The sequence below is a fragment of the Lampris incognitus genome, chromosome 4, assembly GCF_029633865.1.
Source record: "Lampris incognitus isolate fLamInc1 chromosome 4, fLamInc1.hap2, whole genome shotgun sequence".
Lineage (NCBI taxonomy): Eukaryota > Metazoa > Chordata > Actinopteri > Lampriformes > Lampridae > Lampris > Lampris incognitus.
In genome coordinates this window covers 25619306-25639535 of record NC_079214.1, presented here as the reverse complement: position 1 = coordinate 25639535, position 20230 = coordinate 25619306, and the positions used below count along the sequence as shown (strand labels likewise).

General features: G+C 43.1%; 1 protein-coding gene across 1 annotated transcript; it reads right to left on the bottom strand.

Moving 5' to 3' along the window:
• Positions 1–2123: 2123 nt before the first annotated feature.
• Positions 2124–19151, bottom strand: LOC130111149 (NAD(P) transhydrogenase, mitochondrial-like). Its single transcript, XM_056278198.1, has 22 exons — positions 19062–19151; positions 18778–18947; positions 17647–17876; positions 15664–15863; positions 15500–15587; positions 15174–15262; positions 14863–15050; positions 14651–14784; positions 13458–13649; positions 12823–12973; positions 12575–12736; positions 12299–12409; positions 12021–12166; positions 11007–11202; positions 8628–8861; positions 5741–5901; positions 5445–5624; positions 5045–5204; positions 3523–3604; positions 2882–3000; positions 2380–2495; positions 2124–2277 (listed from the first exon to the last, which is right to left on the bottom strand). The coding sequence occupies exons 2-22, from the start codon at positions 18905–18907 to the stop codon at positions 2131–2133; spliced, it is 3216 nt and encodes a 1071-aa protein (XP_056134173.1). The 5' UTR covers positions 18908–18947; positions 19062–19151; the 3' UTR covers positions 2124–2130.
• Between the last annotated feature and the right edge of the window lie 1079 nt (positions 19152–20230).

Genomic DNA, 20230 nt, shown 5'->3' with positions numbered 1-20230 from the left:
GAACTACTCAAATTTGTTGGTACCCCTCCACAAAAAGCAAAGAATGCACAATTTTCTCTTAAGATAACTCGAAACTGACGAAAGTACTTTGCATCTACCATTGTTTATTCCATATTTCATAGAAATCAGACTTTGCTTTTGATTTTTTTATTCAACATATTGTAAAAAAACAAATGAAAACGGCATGAACAAAAATGATGGGACCCTTAAACTAATATTTTATTGTACAACCTTTAGAGGCAATTACTGCAATCAAACATTTTCTATAGCTCTCAATGAGACTTCTGTACCTGTTGGCATGTATTTTGGCCCACTTCCTGAGCAAACTGACCCAGCTGTCTCAGTTTGATGGGTGCTTTCTCCAGACTGTAAGTTTTAGCTCTTTCCATAGATGTTCGATAGGATTCAGATCAGGACTCATAGAAAGACACTTCATTCTTGGGTGCTTTCAGCTGTGTGTTTTAGGTCATTATCCTGTTGGAAGACCCATGACCTGCGACTGAGCTTTCTGACACCAGGCAGTACATTTTGCTCCAGAATGCTTTGATAGTCTTGAGATGTCACTGTGCCCTGCACAGATTCAAGGCACCCTGTGCCAGGCACAGCAAAGCAGCCCCAAACATAACTGAGCCTCCTCCATGTTTCACTGTAGGTATGGTGCTCTTTTGTTTGAAAGGTTATTTTTTCGTCTGTGAACATAGAACTGATGTGACTTGCCAAAAAGCCCCAGTTTTGACTCATCTGTCCAAAGGACATTCCCCCAGAAAGATTGTGGCATGTCAATATGCATTTTAGCCAATTCCAGTCTGGCTTTGTTTTTCTTTCAAAAGTGGAGTCCTTCTGGATCTTCTTCCATGGAGCCCACTTTCACTCAAAGTGATGGATGGTGCTATCAGAAACTGATGTACCTCCACCTTGGCGTTCAGCTTGTATCTCTTTGGCAGTTATCTTTGGTTCTTTTTCTACCATTCGCACTATCCTGCTGTTTAATCTGGGGTCGATTTTCCTCTTGCGGCCGCACCCAGGGAGGTTGGCTACAGTTCCATGGATCTTAAACATCTTAATATTTGCAACTGTTGTCACAGGAACATCAAGCTGCTTTGAGAAGGTGTTGTAGCCTTTACCTTTACCATGCTTGTCTACTATTTTCTTTCTGATCTCCTCAGACAACTCTCTCCTTTGTTTTCTCTGGTCCATGTTCAGTGTGGTGCACACAATACCAAACAGCACAATGAGGACTTTTTGCCATTTAAATAGGCTGAATAACTGATTACAAGATTGGAGACGTGATACTAAGAAATTAGTTTGAAATGTCACTATAATACAATTATCTTTTCTAATGGGTACCAACAACTGTGTCCAGGCCATTTTAGAATATCTTTGTGTAGAATAAGCAATAATTGTCTTCACACCTTCTTTGCTTTATTCTATGACATGCCAAAATAGCTTTAAATTTCATGTTTTCAGGAGAAATTAAGTATTATTTCAATGAGCTGTAAGGGTACCAACAAATTTGAACACATCTGTAGAGGAGCTATTTAATGACCCTGAGAAGTTACTTTGAGCTGAATACAAACCAAATTGGAAAGGAGCTCTTCAGCCCAATAACATCTCAGACTTTCTAATCTAGCCTAATCCTTAATGTGGAAATATCTAATCCAACTTTACATTAGCTAGTGGGAAAAGGACAGTTGTCTTGGGCTTTCTTTAATGTCTTAAATTCCATCCTATTTGTATTTTTAAATGAACCCTGCCCCAGTTTTATGATTGAGATTTTAATCTTTGTCATGGTTTTTGCCAAATATTCTCTTGCAATTTGATTTAGAATGAGTGGATTTCATATTTCACCAGATATTAAGATGACAATGAGTGCATCTTAATCATGTTTAAATATTTTATTTACAAATCAGTGTGTACATGCGTCAAGTTATTTTTTTTCCCCACAAAGTCAAGAAAATCATCTTTGTCAATCTTTGGCACATTAAATACAGCATTACGTTACAAACAGTTGAAGATAAAAAGAAATCTTTTCAAGCTTTTGAAAATTCCTTATTTCCCCACATGGCATTTAGGATACATATTGGTTCATCTGTCACTGAATGAAATACATGATACACTGGTAAGGAATAACTAGTAAAAGGTCTCTCTGATCTTTGCTTGTAGGCTGTCGCATGTCTTCTTGGCATCTCCCAGCAGCATGGATGTGTTTGGCTTGTAAAAAATGGGGTTATCCACTGCAGCATAGCCCACTCCCAGAGTACGCTTCATCACAATCACCTGAATGAACACCAGATTTGTTTTACCGTTTGCTTTCTGTACCACAGTGAAAAGCAGCTGGGTCAATTTACCATATGTCAACAACTTGATGGAGGAACCCACCTGCTTCGACTTCCAGACCTCCAGGACAGGCATGCCGGCTATGATGGAGTTTGGATCTTCCTGTGCTGCGGAATTCACCGTGTCATTGGCACCGATGACCAGTGTCAGGTCTGTCTCTGTGGGTCACGCAATATGTAAAACATTTATTTGTAATGTAATTCAAATGAAAAGCAGTGCAACAAACACATGGGGAAGCACACTGCAATTGTCCCGGCCAGCATTGTCGGGTTCCTCTAGCACCACACTTATCTCCCATTGTCATAAACAGAAACATGTGTCTCAAGCTGCATGCCTGGTTGCTGTGAAAACAAGTCTGTTGCCCTGATACATGGCATGTCTAAACATCAATATGTAATAAACATTAGGTTGCTCCAGGCATAGATGAAAGGTGGTCAGTCTATTACCCATATGCCACCACCCTATCGCTTGAGCAGCAGATGTTAATAACTCGACATATAAACCTAAAGGGCTCTGGGATTAATCACATTCAATGCCAGTGTACCTGGGAAGTCATCATTAATTTCATCCATCTCCAGGACCACATCGTAGGGAACACCAGCCTCGGCCAAGAGAACGTTCAGCTGGCCTGGCATCCGACCAGCAACTGGGTGAATACCGAACCTAGTACACAAAAACAAGGCCAACGCCATCATTTATCAACCAATGCTTTTATTGATAAAGAAATCTCACTCTCTCCTGATCAGTGACACCCAATCTCTCTGTACACCACATCCAAACACTTGTTTTACATGGCATCAGAATAAGTACTGTTTGAGACAACACAGAGAGCTTAACAGTTGTGTTTATCACTTTGATATGGCTGTATTAGTCCCAGATGTGTTTTGTTTTATCCTTAATATAAAGCCCATTCTGCCAGTTCATGGGTCGCAGAGGGTATGGAACTCAGTGGAGTGAGAAACGGTTAGAGGAGTCGTCATTCTTCAGAGATTTTTCAACCCAAACATTGACAGAGGGGACAAACTCAAAAACCAATGACAGAGCATCCATCGTCTTCTGGGTACAGCCGCTATCAAGCTCATATGAAGATTAACTACACTGTCGTGGTTGGTTGTTGGGCAGTTTACAGTAACTTTGGGTGATACATTTAATGGAAATGGCATGAAGTACAAGTGTAAAATTTACCTGACAGTCTTTCCCTGTTCCCTCAGCATCTTCACCATGTCTGCAATTGGGTACTGGGCTTTTGCTGCACACAGGCCCCAACCTAAACACACAAACAAACAATGAATTAGCACACACTTATGTAGAATAAAAGCTACAACAGCTAAACCAGTTACCCCCTAATATAATAAGCCACATACTTTACAATACCTTAGTGATGTTACAGTTCATCCATGCTATGAATGAAATACATTGTTTTGAAGTTAAAATACATTTGATCACTCAGATTTCTCCAATCACAGATTTGATACCCTTGGAAAGAAATTTTACTGATGCAAAACATAGTATAAAATCTGGTAAAATAGAGAAACAGCAGGGACCCAATGAAAACCGCTACCCTTTTCCCCTACATTCCTTCCCCTTGTACTTTTACATCACTCTCTACGCCGTCTTTCCGATCACCACAGTCTCCTCTCTTTATTAAATCAGAGGCTTGATGGTTTGGGAAACATTGAAAAGGAAAACCCTCTTTGATGGAGCTCCATGTGTGGTGTGCGTCTGGGTGCCCTGCGTGCAAAGAACTCCTTTCCCTGTGACTGACTAACCCCTGCTTAACCTCTGTGGTCAGGTAGCTTGCACAGTTCAGTGTTGCCTCTAATCAAGTCCCTTTGGAAACATCCAACCTAGTCAATCTTAACCCATTTCCTCTGACTCCTCAGACAGCTGGAGCCTTCTGTTTCCTCACTGCCTTAATTTGTTGGTGTCAGTCCATGGAATCTGACTTTTTACTGAATAGGTCTACCATCTTTGTTTCCAAAAACAGTGTCAGCTGCCCTCACATTGGTCATAAACATGCAGAGAAGAACAACAAAGGCATTTTAAGTGATCAGAATTGTGCCCTCCTTGTTCAGGTCAACATGACACTGCCTCCTTTCAGCTGGCTCAAAACTTCAGTTCAGACCATTTTTATTTCGTAACTTGATGGATCAAGAGAAACACTTCCAACTATACATAAAACGCATCTTCTTTTAAAAGGACCGTAAAATCACTGACAGAACCAGCTGACAGAATTCACAAATACAGAGCCGTAACCAGGTCAATAGCTCCCTCTCATGGTTACCTTGTTTCACCACATCTGTCCTCCACAAGTGTTTCTAGTTAAATGGCCATCAATCAGTCCATGTTCCAAACCACGTTCAATCCAAAAGGTGCCATATAGCTTCTAGCTTTTCCAAAGCCGATGCTCTGGAAGATGCAATCAGCCCTCATGTCACGCAAAGCCCATTGTATGAGAGCCAGTTGGATCTTATTGACCCCAGCAGTCTGAGGGCAGCATCTGGACTACAGTAGAGGATCCCTGCTGCCATAGAAAGTCTGACAGCACAGGTGTGTCCCATCTTAGTCTCTCTGATGTGGACCCAAAACCTCCCCTCCTCCAGCCTCACATGCTACAATTACATCAGCAGCTGAAGTTTCCATACGTAGAAGTCCACATTGATCCCCACAACAACTCTTCACTACAGTTTAATTTCTATGCATATACCCGGTGTGATGATGATGCTGTTGGCCTCTTTGATCAAGTCGATTGACTGGTCCACATTAACTTCGGTGTGAGTTCCCACAATCTCCATGGGCTTACCCCCCGCTGTAGAGGTGGTACCATACCCACCCAGGATCACATTGGGCAGGGAACGGTTCATGGCCTTGAAAGGAGGGGAGGGAATGATAGTTCAGATCCATACTGTTATAAGATATAGTAGTTGATTTGATATTTCACCTATGCCAGCTAATTTGGCATCCCCTGGATCCTGTAGTAGTTAAGTATCTTAAACTGGAGGGGGTGGGTGGGGCACCTGACAACTAGGCCACCACCACTTTGAAATAATGACAGTTGCCATAGCATCAGAATCATAGTGTTTATATGGACACACACGTCTACTCACCACACACATGATGTAGGAGAGGATGGCACCAGAAGAGCCAATGAGAGCCCCGACAATAGTCATGAGGTTATTGTCCAATAGGAAGCCTTCAGCACAGAGCGCCCAACCGGAGTAGCTGTTTAACACGGTGATGACCACAGGCATATCAGCACCCCCGATAGCAGCCGTCAGTGTCACACCCTGTGGAAAAGAAAAGAAAAAAATTGCCCCAACAGAAATATGCAAGGTCAGGTGCATAAAAAATAAAAAAACGAGATCAAGCTGAAGTGTATTTTTTGTAGGAGTAGAAGTCTTACCATAATGGTGGAAAGCCCAGACACTCCTATTAGACATCCCATACCAGTGTCGTAGCTGGAGCCGAGCATGAAGGGTATCATACCCCCAATGGATGCTGCCATTAGACCAGCATTCAACATGTGACGGCCCGGCAACAGCAGAGGAGCAGAGTTCAAAATGCCTGAAACCAATGAAATAAACTCTTATCAGAAACATAACTCCAGCTTTTTCTATACCTGTATTTAAACTGTGAAACATTTAGAGCTGCTATCAAAGAAAAAGTACACAATTCTGTTAATAGTACCTTATAGGAGGATCACAGTAGAAATAATTGTGGAAGACAAAAGGATGCTACTCGGACGTCTTACAGATCTTAGAAATTACAAACAGATATCCAAATAACAATTCTATCCCAGGTTTTAGAAAAAGGTAGTGTCCAAGCAACCTTTTGATTTTATGAGTTAAAAACATGATTTCTGAAAAACGATCCGATTAAAAAAAAAAAAAAAACATCACAGCAGATGGACAACGCTTCTTATAGGGTGACAAGTGATCCTGTAGCAACAGATGCTACAGTGTGCCATTGGAATTCTTTTAGACCTTGGAAGAAGTCATGTGATGAGATCAAATATGACTGTTCTCCTCAGTGGCTTGCAGTGTCTAAGCCTAGAGGAATGTCCTGAGTAGTCCTCGCAGCCCAGTAATCAGTCCTCTAAAAATCTGTCCCATTCACTGATCAGAGAGCAGCACGACAACCAGAAAGCCACTGTGTGTTGCCCAGCTCAGGGTACCTTCCAAGAAAGATTCTCATATGTTCCTCTTTATCGGTCACTATGATATGAATGTGCACAACTCCTAGCCCAAGCCTGGATTTACCAGGGGATCTATGGCTTTAACTAGATGAAAGGATGTAATCAGCACCAGAGGGCATAGAGCTCAATGGGCCTCATTCATCAATTGTCCATACATACAAATTTGTTCTTACACACCCATGGAATTTTTTTTTAGCTCTCAACATAGTCTGACAGGCTGAAGTAAAGAATGATGGTTATTTGCAATTCCTTCCCCCTAACATCTATTGTCTACCTCTTGCAGCGAACAATCACCCAGGCTTGCAAAGACATCAGTATGAGCCAATTTGTGTCTGAAGTCAGGGGTTACCCGGGTTCTACACTGGTCTCGGAGATGAACTTCAGGGCTAAAAAGAGAAAAAAATCCCATGGGTGTGTAAAAACAAATTTGTACGTACGGATGATTGATGAATGAGGCCCATTATGTTTATATGGGTGTTTGTAATCTGTCTGCCTTACACAAATCTGATCCTTGTGAGTACAAGGATCAGATTTGTTAACATCTAGGGCCCTATTAATATGATCTATAGCACGTGACGCAAGTGCACATTAGGGTGTGCCCAAATCCACTTTTGCTAGTTAAATGGCAGATAATCTGGTGCAAAGGAGCTGTACTAAGTCTCTTAATTAATCATAGGTGTGTTTTGGGCGTAACATGAATTAAACCAATGAGAGTGTCATTTCCCATTCCCTTTAAAAGCCAGGTGTGCTTGCACCTTGGCACATTGCTATTCAAATGGCGGATTTGGCAAGTTGTCAAAACAAACAGTTTTCTGCTGAGGAAATGGATCTGCTCGTGCACAGTGTGCGAAGTGGGAGTGTGTGAACAGACATCTACGGGAGCAGTGGGAATCCAAAGCTCAGATTCCATTTTGACTTTTTTTTTTGTAAATATATTGGTAACACTTTATTTTAGGGGGTCGGAAATTCCCTAGTAATAAGGTGATAATTATCACGTAATTTCTTAGACATTAGGTTGAAATTACCTTGTAATAAGGTGGTAATTTTTACAGCTAACCCCAACCCAAATTACAAGGTAATTTCAACCTTATTTCTAAGATCACGTGATAATTACCACTTTATTACTAGGTAATTTCCGACCCCTCTGACCCCCTAAAATCGAGTGTAACCAATATATTTTATTGATTTTCAATTTTTTTTATCCCACTAGAATTACAAAACATGTATGACTTCAGATCATTTATTTTTTAGATATCGCAATGTACACTACTCCTTTACATTGTGATGTTTTTGGTTGTAAGCTTTTGCATGTTTGTGCACTGCTGTGTGTCCCTGTGTGTGTAACAGGCAGTGTATGCACGCTGTACACCCACCTATGTAGGTGCATCTTACTATCTGAATAATCTATCCATCCATTCATTATCTGAACCGCTTATCCTGCTCTCGGGGTCACAGGGATGCTGGAGTCTATTCCAGCAGTCATTGGGCGGCAGGCGGGGAAACACCCTGGACAGGCCACCAGGCCACCACAGGGCCCACACACACACACACACAGGGACAATTTAGTATGGCCAATTCACCTGACCTACATGTCTTTGGACTGTGAGAGGAAACCGGAGCCCCCCGAGAAAACCCACGCAGACATGGGGAGAACATGCAAACTCCACACAGAGGATGACCCACCAAGATTGGACTACCCCAGGGCTCGAACCCAGGACCTTCTTGCTGTGAGGCGACCACACTAACCACCACTATCTGAATAATGCACCCTTTAAATAACAGGAAAATACTGCGCCACTGAATTAAGACCAGGTTTTTGTTAAGTCAATGGAGCAATCACTTTCCGCTGCTTCAGGATAGCAATATGCCTGACCACATCTCATTTGAAGACCAACACACCCATGGGCGCAATAACATTTGCTATTGAAACAAGTGGGAACTGGGTGGGAAAATGACAACTGTGTTGGTCAGACCTAGAAATGACACTTGCACTGCGCTTTGTGCCAGGTGTAAGACAGCACCCCTAATATCTCACCACCTGTACAATATCTAAATGAACAGTCCTGCCAGAACGCCTCATAAAATGATCCAGCACCTTGAAGCTTGCCATAAGCCACAAGGGATCCACTGAAGGTGACCCCTCCGATGTAAGTGCCCAGGTATGCCACAGTCTTGACTACGTTGGCAGATGGGTGAACGTCCAGGTGGGGATACTCAATCATGAACTCCGCAACACAGGTGAGAACGGCTGCCAGTCCCACCAGGCTGTGGAAAGCTGCCACTAGCTGGGGCAGGTCTGTGATCTCAATCCGTTTGGCAATGGTCAGACCTAAGAGGATACACACATACAAACATACTTAAGATATAGAAATGAATGTAACAAAGAGGGGAGATTTATTTTGTTGGGATAAGTTGTGTTTCAGCCACAAACATACTCACTGTGACTCAGTCTATGTGTGAGTCACTGAAGCTGGAAAGATCCATTGAAAATGCTGACACCTGTTTTCAGTCATTTTCCTTTTCAAAATGGGCATTGAACTAAATAGACTGGAGTCACGCTCTAAACTGTTGTCAAAAAGGCTAATGAAGTAATTTCCTCTAAAAAGGATAGTGTTACCAACTGAAAGCTTGGTACAACAATGCCCTGGCACATGCGTAACACCATTCATCATGCTGCCATCTAAAAATCATTATTAACATAAAGAACATTCACACATGAAGATATCAACTCATCTCTGTATCTAGACAGAGTGACTGATGTTTCTGTCAAGTCCAAGATCCACACTCGCTCCTCAAACACACGAGAAATCAAACACAAGGTTAATAACATGAAACTCATCCATCATGGTCTCGTTTTTTAAACAACCGTGGGGTCCAGCATCAAGCGAGACATGCCCAAGCTTTTAAAGTCTTGTTTCATCTTGGTCCAGGCTGAAACCCCAAAGTAATTGGTCCTATTCTACCATAGCCATCAACTCCATGGCAGGATATTGTATTACATTCTCCTGTGTGATAGTGGCTATTGAAAGATGAGTATCTATATTTGAGCAATCTGATAAGATCCTGTTATAACAAATCAAATAACAAGAAAAAAAACGTCCGAATAGACACATTGGAAGACATAATTAAAATCTTAAGTTTTTTTTTTAATGTTTATGATTAGAAGGAAAACAAACTCAAAAACTTCTAAAAATCTCCCGTCAGGGGTAAAGGGTACAATTACACTATTGCTCCACTCTTTGGATTTGCTAGCTAAAGCAAGGTTGATGCTGGATTCGATGAAGCGAAGGTACAAAGGGGTGACAGCCATGGTTAGATAGTCAAATCAAATTAAATCAATTTTATTTGTGTAGCCCAATATCACAAATTTGCCTCAGTGGGCTTAACAGCAACACAACATCCTGTCCTTAGACCCTCTCATCGGATAAACAGCTCCCTAAAAAAAAAAAAAAACATTTAAGAGAGAAAAAATAGGAAGAAACCTCAGGGAGAGCAACAGAGGAGGGATCTCTCTCCCAAGATGGACAACGTGCAATGGATGTTGTGTTTACGCAATTTACACAATACAACCTTGAAAGAGGATAACGCAATTATAATGGACTTATAAAATTTATGAAGAATATGATGCGCAGGATGCCAAGATAGTCATTAAGTTTAGGGTTGAGGTTAGATCGAACATGTAATTTTGTACACATTGCTAACTGGCTGGGCACCCAAACCATATCCCCCCTCTGTACCTCCACTTTGATGGCTCTAGCAACAGCCCTATAGCAATTGGGTACCTACCAATGGTTCCTCCAGTGGCTGTGGCCAGAGACATCTGGGACAATATTTCAGACAAAGTTGAGCTTCTAAACATCTACCGGCAGGGGTAAAGAGTATAATTACACTATTGCTCCACTCTGTACTGCTAGCTAAAGCAAGGTTGATGCTGGAGTCAATGAAGCGAAGGTACAAAGAGTTGACACCCATGGTTAGATGGTGGTTAAGTTTAGAGTTGAGGTTAGAAAGTGGGTAAATCGAGCAGGTAATTTCATACACATTGCTGATTGGCTGGGCACCCAAACCGTAATCGCCCTTCTGTACCTTCTCTGGATCTAGCAACAGCCCTATAGCAATTGGGTACCTACCAATGGTTCCTCCAGTGGCTGTGGCCAGAGACATCTGGGACAATATTTCAGACAAAGTTGAGCTTCTAAACATCTACCGGCAGGGGTAAAGAGTATAATTACACTATTGCTCCACTCTGTACTGCTAGCTAAAGCAAGGTTGATGCTGGAGTCAATGAAGCGAAGGTACAAAGAGTTGGCACCCATGGTTAGATGGTGGTTAAGTTTAGAGTTGAGGTTAGAAAGTGGGTAAATCGAGCAGGTAATTTCATACACATTGCTGATTGGCTGGGCACCCAAACCGTAATCGCCCTTCTGTACCTTCTCTGGATCTAGCAACAGCCCTAGAGCAATTGGGTACCTACCAATGGTGCCTCCAGTGGCCATGGCCAGAGACATCTGGGACAATAGTTCAGGAGAGGGTTTGAGGGAGCCAAGGGTGGCAGCAATCCCACCTGCCACTCCCATCATGCCCAAGGCATTCCCCAGGCGGCTGGTGCCCTGGGCGGAAAGGCCTGCTAGCGCCCCCACACAGCACAAGCCTGAGCCCAAGTAGATCATCTATATAACCAACAATCACAACCACATCAGTATTGGCCATGGCATTATATATTGTGCTACAGAGGGACACTTGTATGCAGGTTTTCATTCCAACCAAACACCAGCTGATTTCACTGATTCACACACACCATCATCCAGATAGGGAAGGACTAAAGTGTTAAAAAGGTCCCATGAAATGGAAATTATGAATACCCAAGACTTCCACCATTTGATGTGTAGCTGGATGAAATAGAGCGGTCCACTGGGATTTTGTGAAAAGACGGCAACTGATTTGACTAACAGTCAACAATTGCAGGCCATTTTTTGAAGAATGTGAACATTGACGTGCTATTATCCAGTTTAAATTTGGTGGTAGAGGATCACTCATCTTCCCTCAAGCTTGCTCCCAATTCAGTGAACATTTGTTAGTGTACACCCTAAAGTGCATGGTGATGCGATTAAAAAAAAAAAGTTTTGTATTTGTGGGTAAGTCAAAAACAAACATTCTTACAGAAACAAATAAACTCAGAATTTCTAGAAAGTAGATGACGATTAAGTGCAAAATAAAAGTAACAAATCAAAATGTATTTTTCATTTTATGAGACCTTTAAATTAGTTGGTAGAGTGTTGTGTTGGAAAGAAAACCTGCATACACCCCCTCCATGGCACATGGTTGACTATAGCTGGACCACAGTGTCCCATATTCGGACATTACATCTTATCTGCAACTTTAATTACAAGGCTAAACAGTTAACAGATTGGGATCCAACATGCTGTGGAATATTATGTTCAGCCAGAATAACTAATTTGTGTGTAGTAAAAGGCTGAATGCCCATCACCTGCTCAATATTGTATCCAGCAGCCAACGATGCTCCATATCCCCCTACAAAGGCAGCCCCTGGCAGGGCATACAGGTAGTTGTACTCAGGAGGGTCGGTGGGACGCTTGAACATGTCCAACATCCTCTGGGTGATTAGAAAACCACCTAAATACATAGAAACAAAAACCGCAGGCACCTAAGAATCAGAGGTACTTAAAAGATAGGCAATGTAATTTGCTTTCAATTATATTTTTGACCATCCCCCTCTCTATTTTAAGAAGGGGTCAAAAGCCAGACCAGCGATGTTGATGGAGGAAACAAAGGCAGCAGCCAGAGCCAGACTCTCGGGCAATGTGGAGGGGGTGAGACCTCCACCCATTAGAACCAGACCTCCCACTGCTGTGAGACCTAAGAGAACAGAATGGTAGCAATTAATGAATGAATATTACATTACACTATTATGGCACTCATCATTTGCTTTTCTCCCAGCATGCAACTGAGTTATATTTCTTAACCATAATAACTATTGCATATTAGTTCATAAGACTAACTTGAGGCAACTTGACTGCTAACCTGAGATGGCATTTGTGACGGACATGAGGGGCGAGTGCAGAGCAGGGGTCACCCCCCACACTGTGTGGTAACCCACAATCCCAGCCAGGCCGAAGGTTGTCACCATCTGAGTAAATGCAGCGTTGGGAGAGACGATTCCCAGAGCCAGACAGGTGGACAGACCTACAAGAAAACAGCCGTTTTCACAGCAGAGCTAATACACGTGTGCTGTGTTCTGCTTTACAGTGATGTGCATGTCTGTGTCTGACCTGCGGTGTACATGCCAGCAGAGGTCATGGTGCGGTTGAAGGGCGAGACCGTAGCCGCCTTCTCAGCATTCAGTTCAGCCACGGACTTCAGTTTGACAGGGGCCGGGGGCGCCGTCTTGGGGAGGGGGGATGGGAATATGTTCTTTCCATCCTACATGTTTGAAAAAGGCATGAGACAGCCAGTGAGAAAATGAAAGGGAACAGAATAATAAAAAAACCTCTAGAGTTGTGCGTGAGGAAGACATGAAGGGGTTTGGAATTTCACATTGTGGGATCTTGCCTTGGTGATGGGATCACTCAAACCATGTCGTGGACTGCTGGGGAGATTATGCTGAACAAACAGCAATCATGAACCAGCTACCCGTGGTTTTGAAAGACAAATTCTCTAAAAAGAAGCCTGAATAAGGCTTAGTATAACAAGAGGGTAAACCGATATGTCCCAATTGGGATGCCTGATTTCTTGCTATAAACAAATGTGTCAAAGCCAAAATTCCTGGAGAAAGTATGTTTTGAAATATTCATTATATTCTTCTGACTGGTTCCATGATAAGAGGAAATATTTTAGAGTCTGTTTGGCACAATACTGTAGCCAAGCAGGGTCAGCTGACTAATACGACAATAAAAAAAAAACCTACCTTCATTACAAGAGTGCCACGGATTACATGGTCAACAGTTCCATAGCCAAACTCATCCTTGGGCTCATAGTGAAAGTATTCCTTGTCTGGACTGATGGCCTTGAGTAGCTTCAGTACATTGTTGGAGTAAAGGGTACTGGCCTGGGTGGCCATGCGGCTGGGCAGGTCCGTATAGCCAATGTGAGTCACACCCTGAAATTAATTAATATAATTTGAATGCAATTGATATTTTATCTAAAATGTATGATATCATGCTTAATCTGTCTTTATCGCCCCCCCTCCCCCTTTTCATCAAGTTCCACCCTGCGATTGACAGATGAGGTGCTTCTTGCTCAGTGTGCACTGACAGATGCTGCACCAAGGAACGCTTGCAGAGTACAGTTGTTGGCTACAGGGTACGTTTGTTGGCAAGAAGCTCACATGGATTCATTGCAGAAGAATTTGTCATCTCTCCCCACATGACAAATTGAATTTAGTCCTAATTTGTTGTGTATTTCTCTGCCATAAGTTGTCATGTTTGTTAGACCTCTGCTGGAACAAAAAAAGACGCGACTTGATTAAATTGTCTGAAGAGAGCATCTGTGTGTTAATCTTGGCATATATGAAAAATGTCTTAGCTTATAAGTAGTACTTATCTACATGTCCAATTTTCAAATACTATAAATAAATCATATACCATGGACCCACTAACAGTGGCTTCTATCAATCAATCAAATATTAATGATTTTAAGTCTCAGTAGCATTATTTGTCTGATTTTTTTTAATGTCATAATTATGTTACTGAAGCCCTGAACTTGTGATATGACTGCACCATTTGAGCAATGTCTTGGTTGTAATTAAATTCTTGTCCAGCCTATTCAAGTTGCTCTTATGTCAAACAACAACTGAATTAACTTATAACCATAATGCAAAAATCACATTACCACAACTCACAATACCTGAATGGAGAAATGGTGAACGCCATAAAATGTTTGTTGAGTGTCATGTCTTGATTTTTGTAGATCATATCATACTTTTGCTAAAAGAAGGCATACTATTGTGACAGGCCAGGCCTATTGCTGTCCAGTCAGAGGAAAACCAGGGAGATAAGGCTAGCTTTTGGCAAAAAATATAAATTAGGAAATTAAAAAAAAAAAAAAAACGCTCAATCTCCTGCCCCTCACATTTGCTTGCTGGCTAAGCAGTGCACTCACCTTGTGGACGTGCAGCTCTCCAGGCTTGATGGTCTCAATGTTGCCACCTGCCTCTGCAGCCAAATCCACCACAACTGAGCCATCTTTCATTGACTCAACAAACTCCTTCTTGATCAGGATGGGAGCCCGCTTCCCTGCACAGAAACAAAACAAAGCAGGTGAGACTTTTGAAATTTCCAGAATGAATAAATATGTATATGGGGAAAACTCACCTGGAATGAGGGCAGTAGTGATGATGATGTCTACCTCTTTGCACTGCTTAGCGAAGAGGGCCATCTCAGCATCAATAAACTCCTTAGACATCTCCTTGGCGTAACCTCCAACCCCTTCCCCAGATTCTTGGACTTCTACCTCTAAAGGCTCTGCTCCAAATGACTTGAACTGTTCCAAAGCAGCTGGTCTGCAGTCAACAAGGGTCATCTTCACTTTCACAATCATCATTATTATTAGGACATATGTAGTGTGACTCTAATACAGCCAAGTTAGTACAATGTCAGACTGAACTGTGCTATACTATACCTACCTGGTATCAAATCCTCTAACTATGGCCCCCATGGACTTGGCCGCTCCTGCTGCTGCCAACCCAGCCACCCCACCTCCGATAACCAGGACCTACCCACAGTGTCAACACCCATATATATTATTCATGGGGGGCATCTAAGCATGATTTCAAAGGGTTCAATGAAGTGAAACAGGAAACGCAGGAACACAGATGTGATAGAATAGTATGAACCACTGTATTAGGATTATTAAAATGCATGGGGAACCTACAAAAAAAAACAACTGAGCCACAATGAATCAAATCATAAAATTGGTCAAGCTGACAAAATATGGCCTCCAAAATATTACCTTGGCTGGGGGTACTTTTCCTGCTGCTGTGATTTGACCAGTGAAGAACCTGCCAAAGTGGTTGGCAGCCAAAACCACAGCCTTATACCTATAAAGGAAACCATGTCAGAACAAGCTGTCGGCTACATTTCTCTGCAACTAAATGCAAGTTTGTGTTTTCATACCCAGCGATGTTAGCCATAGAGCTGAGTGCATCATAGCCCTGTGCGATGGTGACTCTGGGCACTTGGTCCATGGCCAGCACATTGCTCTGTCTTTCTGACAACTTCTTCATCAGCTCTTGGTTCTGGGCTGGATAGATAAAGCTCACCAAGGTGGACTTAGGTTTTATCAAGTCTACCTCACTCAAACCGGGGGCTCGCACCTACGATTTAATACAGAGGTCACATGTAAAAACCATATGCTTTTGCAAATAAACTGGGCCAAGAGCTTGTTAAAAGCAGACTTACTGTTAAAAGTGAATACAGTACATGGAGATGTACTTGTGTCAGGCGATATGGAAAATATCACCACAATAATCATGTGGAATTTTACACGATATCAAGCACAAATTATTATCCAATTATCGGGGCATCACACAACTCAGCCTCCCTGGGGAAAGTCTACTCTAGGGTGCTGGAAAGGAGGCTCCGACCGATTGTCAAACCTCGGATCCAGTAGGAACAATGCGGATTCCGTCCTGGCCGTGGAACAACACCAACTCTTAACCCTTGCGGAAGTACTGAGGGGAGCATGGGAGTTTGACCAGCCAGTCTACGTGTTTTGTGGACTTGGAGAAGGCTTATGACCATGTACCCTGGGGTACTCTGTGGGGGGGTACTGCGGGGGTATGGGGTACCGGGGCAGTTGCCACAAGCCATCCGGTCCTTGTTTAACCAAAGTGAGAGCTGTGTCCACATTCTCGGCACAAAGTCAAATACGTTTTCGGTGGGTGTCGGACTCCACCAAGGTTGTCCTTGTCGCCGATTCTGTTTGTGATATTCATGGAGAGGATCTCAAGGCACAGCTAAGGTGAGGAGTGTGTCCATTTTGGGAACCTAAGAATTGTATCTCTGCTCTTCGCAGACAATGTGGTTTTGTTGGCTCATCAGCACATGACTTCCAGCGTGCACTGGGGTGGTTTGCAGCTGAGTGTGAAATGGCTGGGATGAGAGTCAGCACCTCCAAGTCTGAGGCCATGGTTCTCTACCGGAAAATGGTGGATTGCTCCCTCCGGGTTGGGGATGAGTTGCTGCCTCAAGCGAAGGAGTTCAAGTATCTCGGGGTCTTGTTCATGAGTGAGGGAGGTGGATTGGTGCAGCATCAGCAGTAATGCGGACGTTGTACCAGACCGTTGTGGCGAAGAAGTTGCTGAGCCAGAAGGCAAAGCTCTCAATTTACCAGTCAATCCTCGTTCCAACCCTCACCTATGGTCATGAGCTTTAGGTAGTGACCAAAAGGGCGAGACTGTGGATACACGCGGCTGAAATGAGTTTCCTCCGCAGGGTGTCTGGGTTCAGCCTTAGAGATAGGGTGAGGAGCTCAGACATCCAGAGGGAGCTCGGAGTAGAGCCGCTGCTCCTTTGCGTTGAAAGGAGCCAGTTGAGGTGGTTCAGGAATCTGATTAGGATGCCTCCTGGGTGCCTTCCTTTGGAGGTTTACCGGGCACAGCCAACTGGCAGGAGACCCCGGGATAGACTCAGAACTCGCTGGAGGGACTACATGTCCAATCTGGCCTGGGAAAGCCTTGGGATCCCCCTGGAGGAGCTAGAGGGCATTGCTGGGGAGAGGGATGTCTGGAGTGCCCTACTTAGCTTACTGCCACTGCCACCCTACCCCGGAGAAGCGGCTGAAGATGAATGAATGAATGAATGAATCAAGCAAAAATAATGTTTATGAATCCAGCTGAGGTTCATCACATTTAACTGTTTGGTAATGTCAAATAAAGCATTAAACCTAAACTAGTTTTCAAATAATTCAAATATTTCAGACCTTATTTTGTGAGAAATTCTAGGTAACAGATCATTGACATCATTAATCTAGAGAACAAAATTGTGTATCATGATATGGCAATATTTGAATTTCATCCAGATACAATACCACTAAAAGATAATAAATGATAATATTGAGTTATTGCCCAGAGAATTATTGGTCTGAGATGTACCAACCTTGAGCAACAGGTCAGAGCCAAAGGCTCCCTTGGTATCAGTGATACTGGCTCCAGCATCCTTGTACTGCTGGTCAGAGAACTGGGATTCATCTCCAGCTCCACTCTCTACTTGAACATTAAAGCCCTGTTTGACCAATGCCTGGACCCCCGCAGGTGACAGTGCCACACGACGCTCATTTTGTACAGTCTCCTTAGGAACACCCACCACAAGGTCTTTGTACAATACACCTGAGGACACACACACACACACACACACACACACACACACACTTGAGTCTACAGTATAAACATGGCCTCATGACGCTTAATAAACAGATTTATATCATTAAGTCAGAAAACTCCAATTAAGCCTCTTTTTCCTCCCCAAATATGATTGGTAAGATTTCACAGGTTGTTCAGTGAGAGCATAAAATTCTGAAGAAAAACAATAAATTTTAGTTTCTACCCCAGGACTGAAATCTTGATGAAATCTCAGTGCTCCTTGTACTACAACCAGCAAAAACAAGAGACAGCATGCATGCATGACTGAGAAAATGGCGGTGGTAACAGTATCAGATTTCACATATCTGCCCATTTAGGGCATGGTGACCCTGCCACCATGGAGACATTATTAGCAGCTGATTGGCCGCGATCCAGCCTACCCATAGAGGCCTGCATTGCCTTTCAGACATGCTCAAACTTAAAACATATAGTAAATATGTGAAACTTTCTACAAAGACAAGACTGATCACTAATCACAGACTTGTGCACCTCTACCAACCCTGACCCCACAGACAAGTGTCTATAGAGAGGGTCCCCTGGACAGCAGCCACAGCTACATTTCACCTTTAACTGACCTCTCACATGTTCTCATATGCTAGCATACTGAGTACAGTGAGCACGGCTAGACCAAGCAAGAACAATGTTTCCTATTTTGGGGAGGTCTCTTTAACAGCTTGCTCCAAACAGTCCTTGATCTGTGCAGTTTTCCACTTGTCTAGCCAGGGGAGTTTGTCCTTAAGTGAACCCTTGTGTTCTCATTCCTCTGCTTGGACAGACAGGAGAATTAAACTTGAGCGGCAAGACCCCGGCTGTCCTCTGCAGACATATTGTAAGGTTAAACAAGATGAATTAGCTGTGCATTTCCTACCTTTAGAGGCCTGTTGGTCCCACAACACAGGGAAAGCCCTGAACAACCTCCTCCCAGGTAATCTCTGGCGAACACTTTTCTGGAACAAGGTGACAGAAGTTTTGGAGACACAGTGCAGGAGGGCCGACATGGCTACTGAGAGTCTGCCCTGAAACTCCGCTCACTGGCTCCTGACACAAAAACAGAGAGGTAGGCAACAGGTTAACACTACTTCTGCTGTCGGATCATAAAGCACATATCCCCCCCCCCCCCCAGTAGGTCCTTAGGACTCCCTACACACACACCCTCTCTGCTGCGCGGTCTAGTGACGGTGGAGTGACATTTCAGCTCTCCAGAACACAAGACACAGACACGGGGCCCAGGGTTGAGTACACACTCCAGGCTTAGTCGCGAGAACTGAAAATATGACGGCACTATGGGGAACTGTGCCAAGACGGCCCTGTCTGTTCAGGGCAGCCGTAGTGGGAAGGACCAACAAGATAATATTCCAATTGGATCTTGTGGGTGATTGGGGCTCAACACACATGCGCGTACACACACAGCTCTTTATCAAAAATATCAAGGAAACTTGCAGTTTACCGTGACCTGCTTACGTCAGCCATCTCTGACTCAATTCAATTCTACTGGAGTTGCACTTGCCAACTGATTGATTCATTCATTCATTCACTGGATCGGCGTTTGCTCCTACTCGTCTTTCCATTCAACCACGTTTCATTCACTCACAGATTTGATTGGATTGAATTATACTTGCCTCTCACTTTGCCAGACCGGTTCCTGCGAGGTTTCGGCAGATCACCTGAAGTATAGCAAGGCCAGCCTCGACCTTCACGTAGCCTACAGCAATTTCGTTATCGCGGCACTATTTATCTATAAATAGAAGGCCACGTGATTTCACTCATGATCAAGATACAGCTGGTTTATTTACCTGCTTATAACAATGCAGAGGCATCTATCGGTGAAGAATTTTGTGATTCAATGGTGCTCATATCGATTTAAAACATCCATTTAAATCAGCCTGTTTGATAAGGGTTTGGTGGATTATTATCGCCTGCGACCTCAATAAAATGCTGTTTACTTGCCTGTAGAACGAAAAACGCGTCTAAAAAGGCACAGAAAATAAAAACAACAACAAAAACACATCGCGGCGTCTCTGCAGGAAATTGGTAAGAGTCGTGCTTTGGTGGTAGTGCCCCTACCTCAGCGTTAAATGGCTTGAATTGAATTTCCCATAGGGAAGTTTATAAAACAGCGATGCCGTTTAGATATAATTTTAGTCGATCTGTATTAATTCAGAATATATTTGTGCAGTCATAAAAAATAAACCTTTTGCTACTATTATTTTTTAACAGTTTTATATGTACTTTCTGTGCCTTCCATTATAGTTTTCGTTGTTCATCACTGTGTATATTCCACAAGCATGTGGTGCCAACAACTATGCTGGTATATGGTTTGA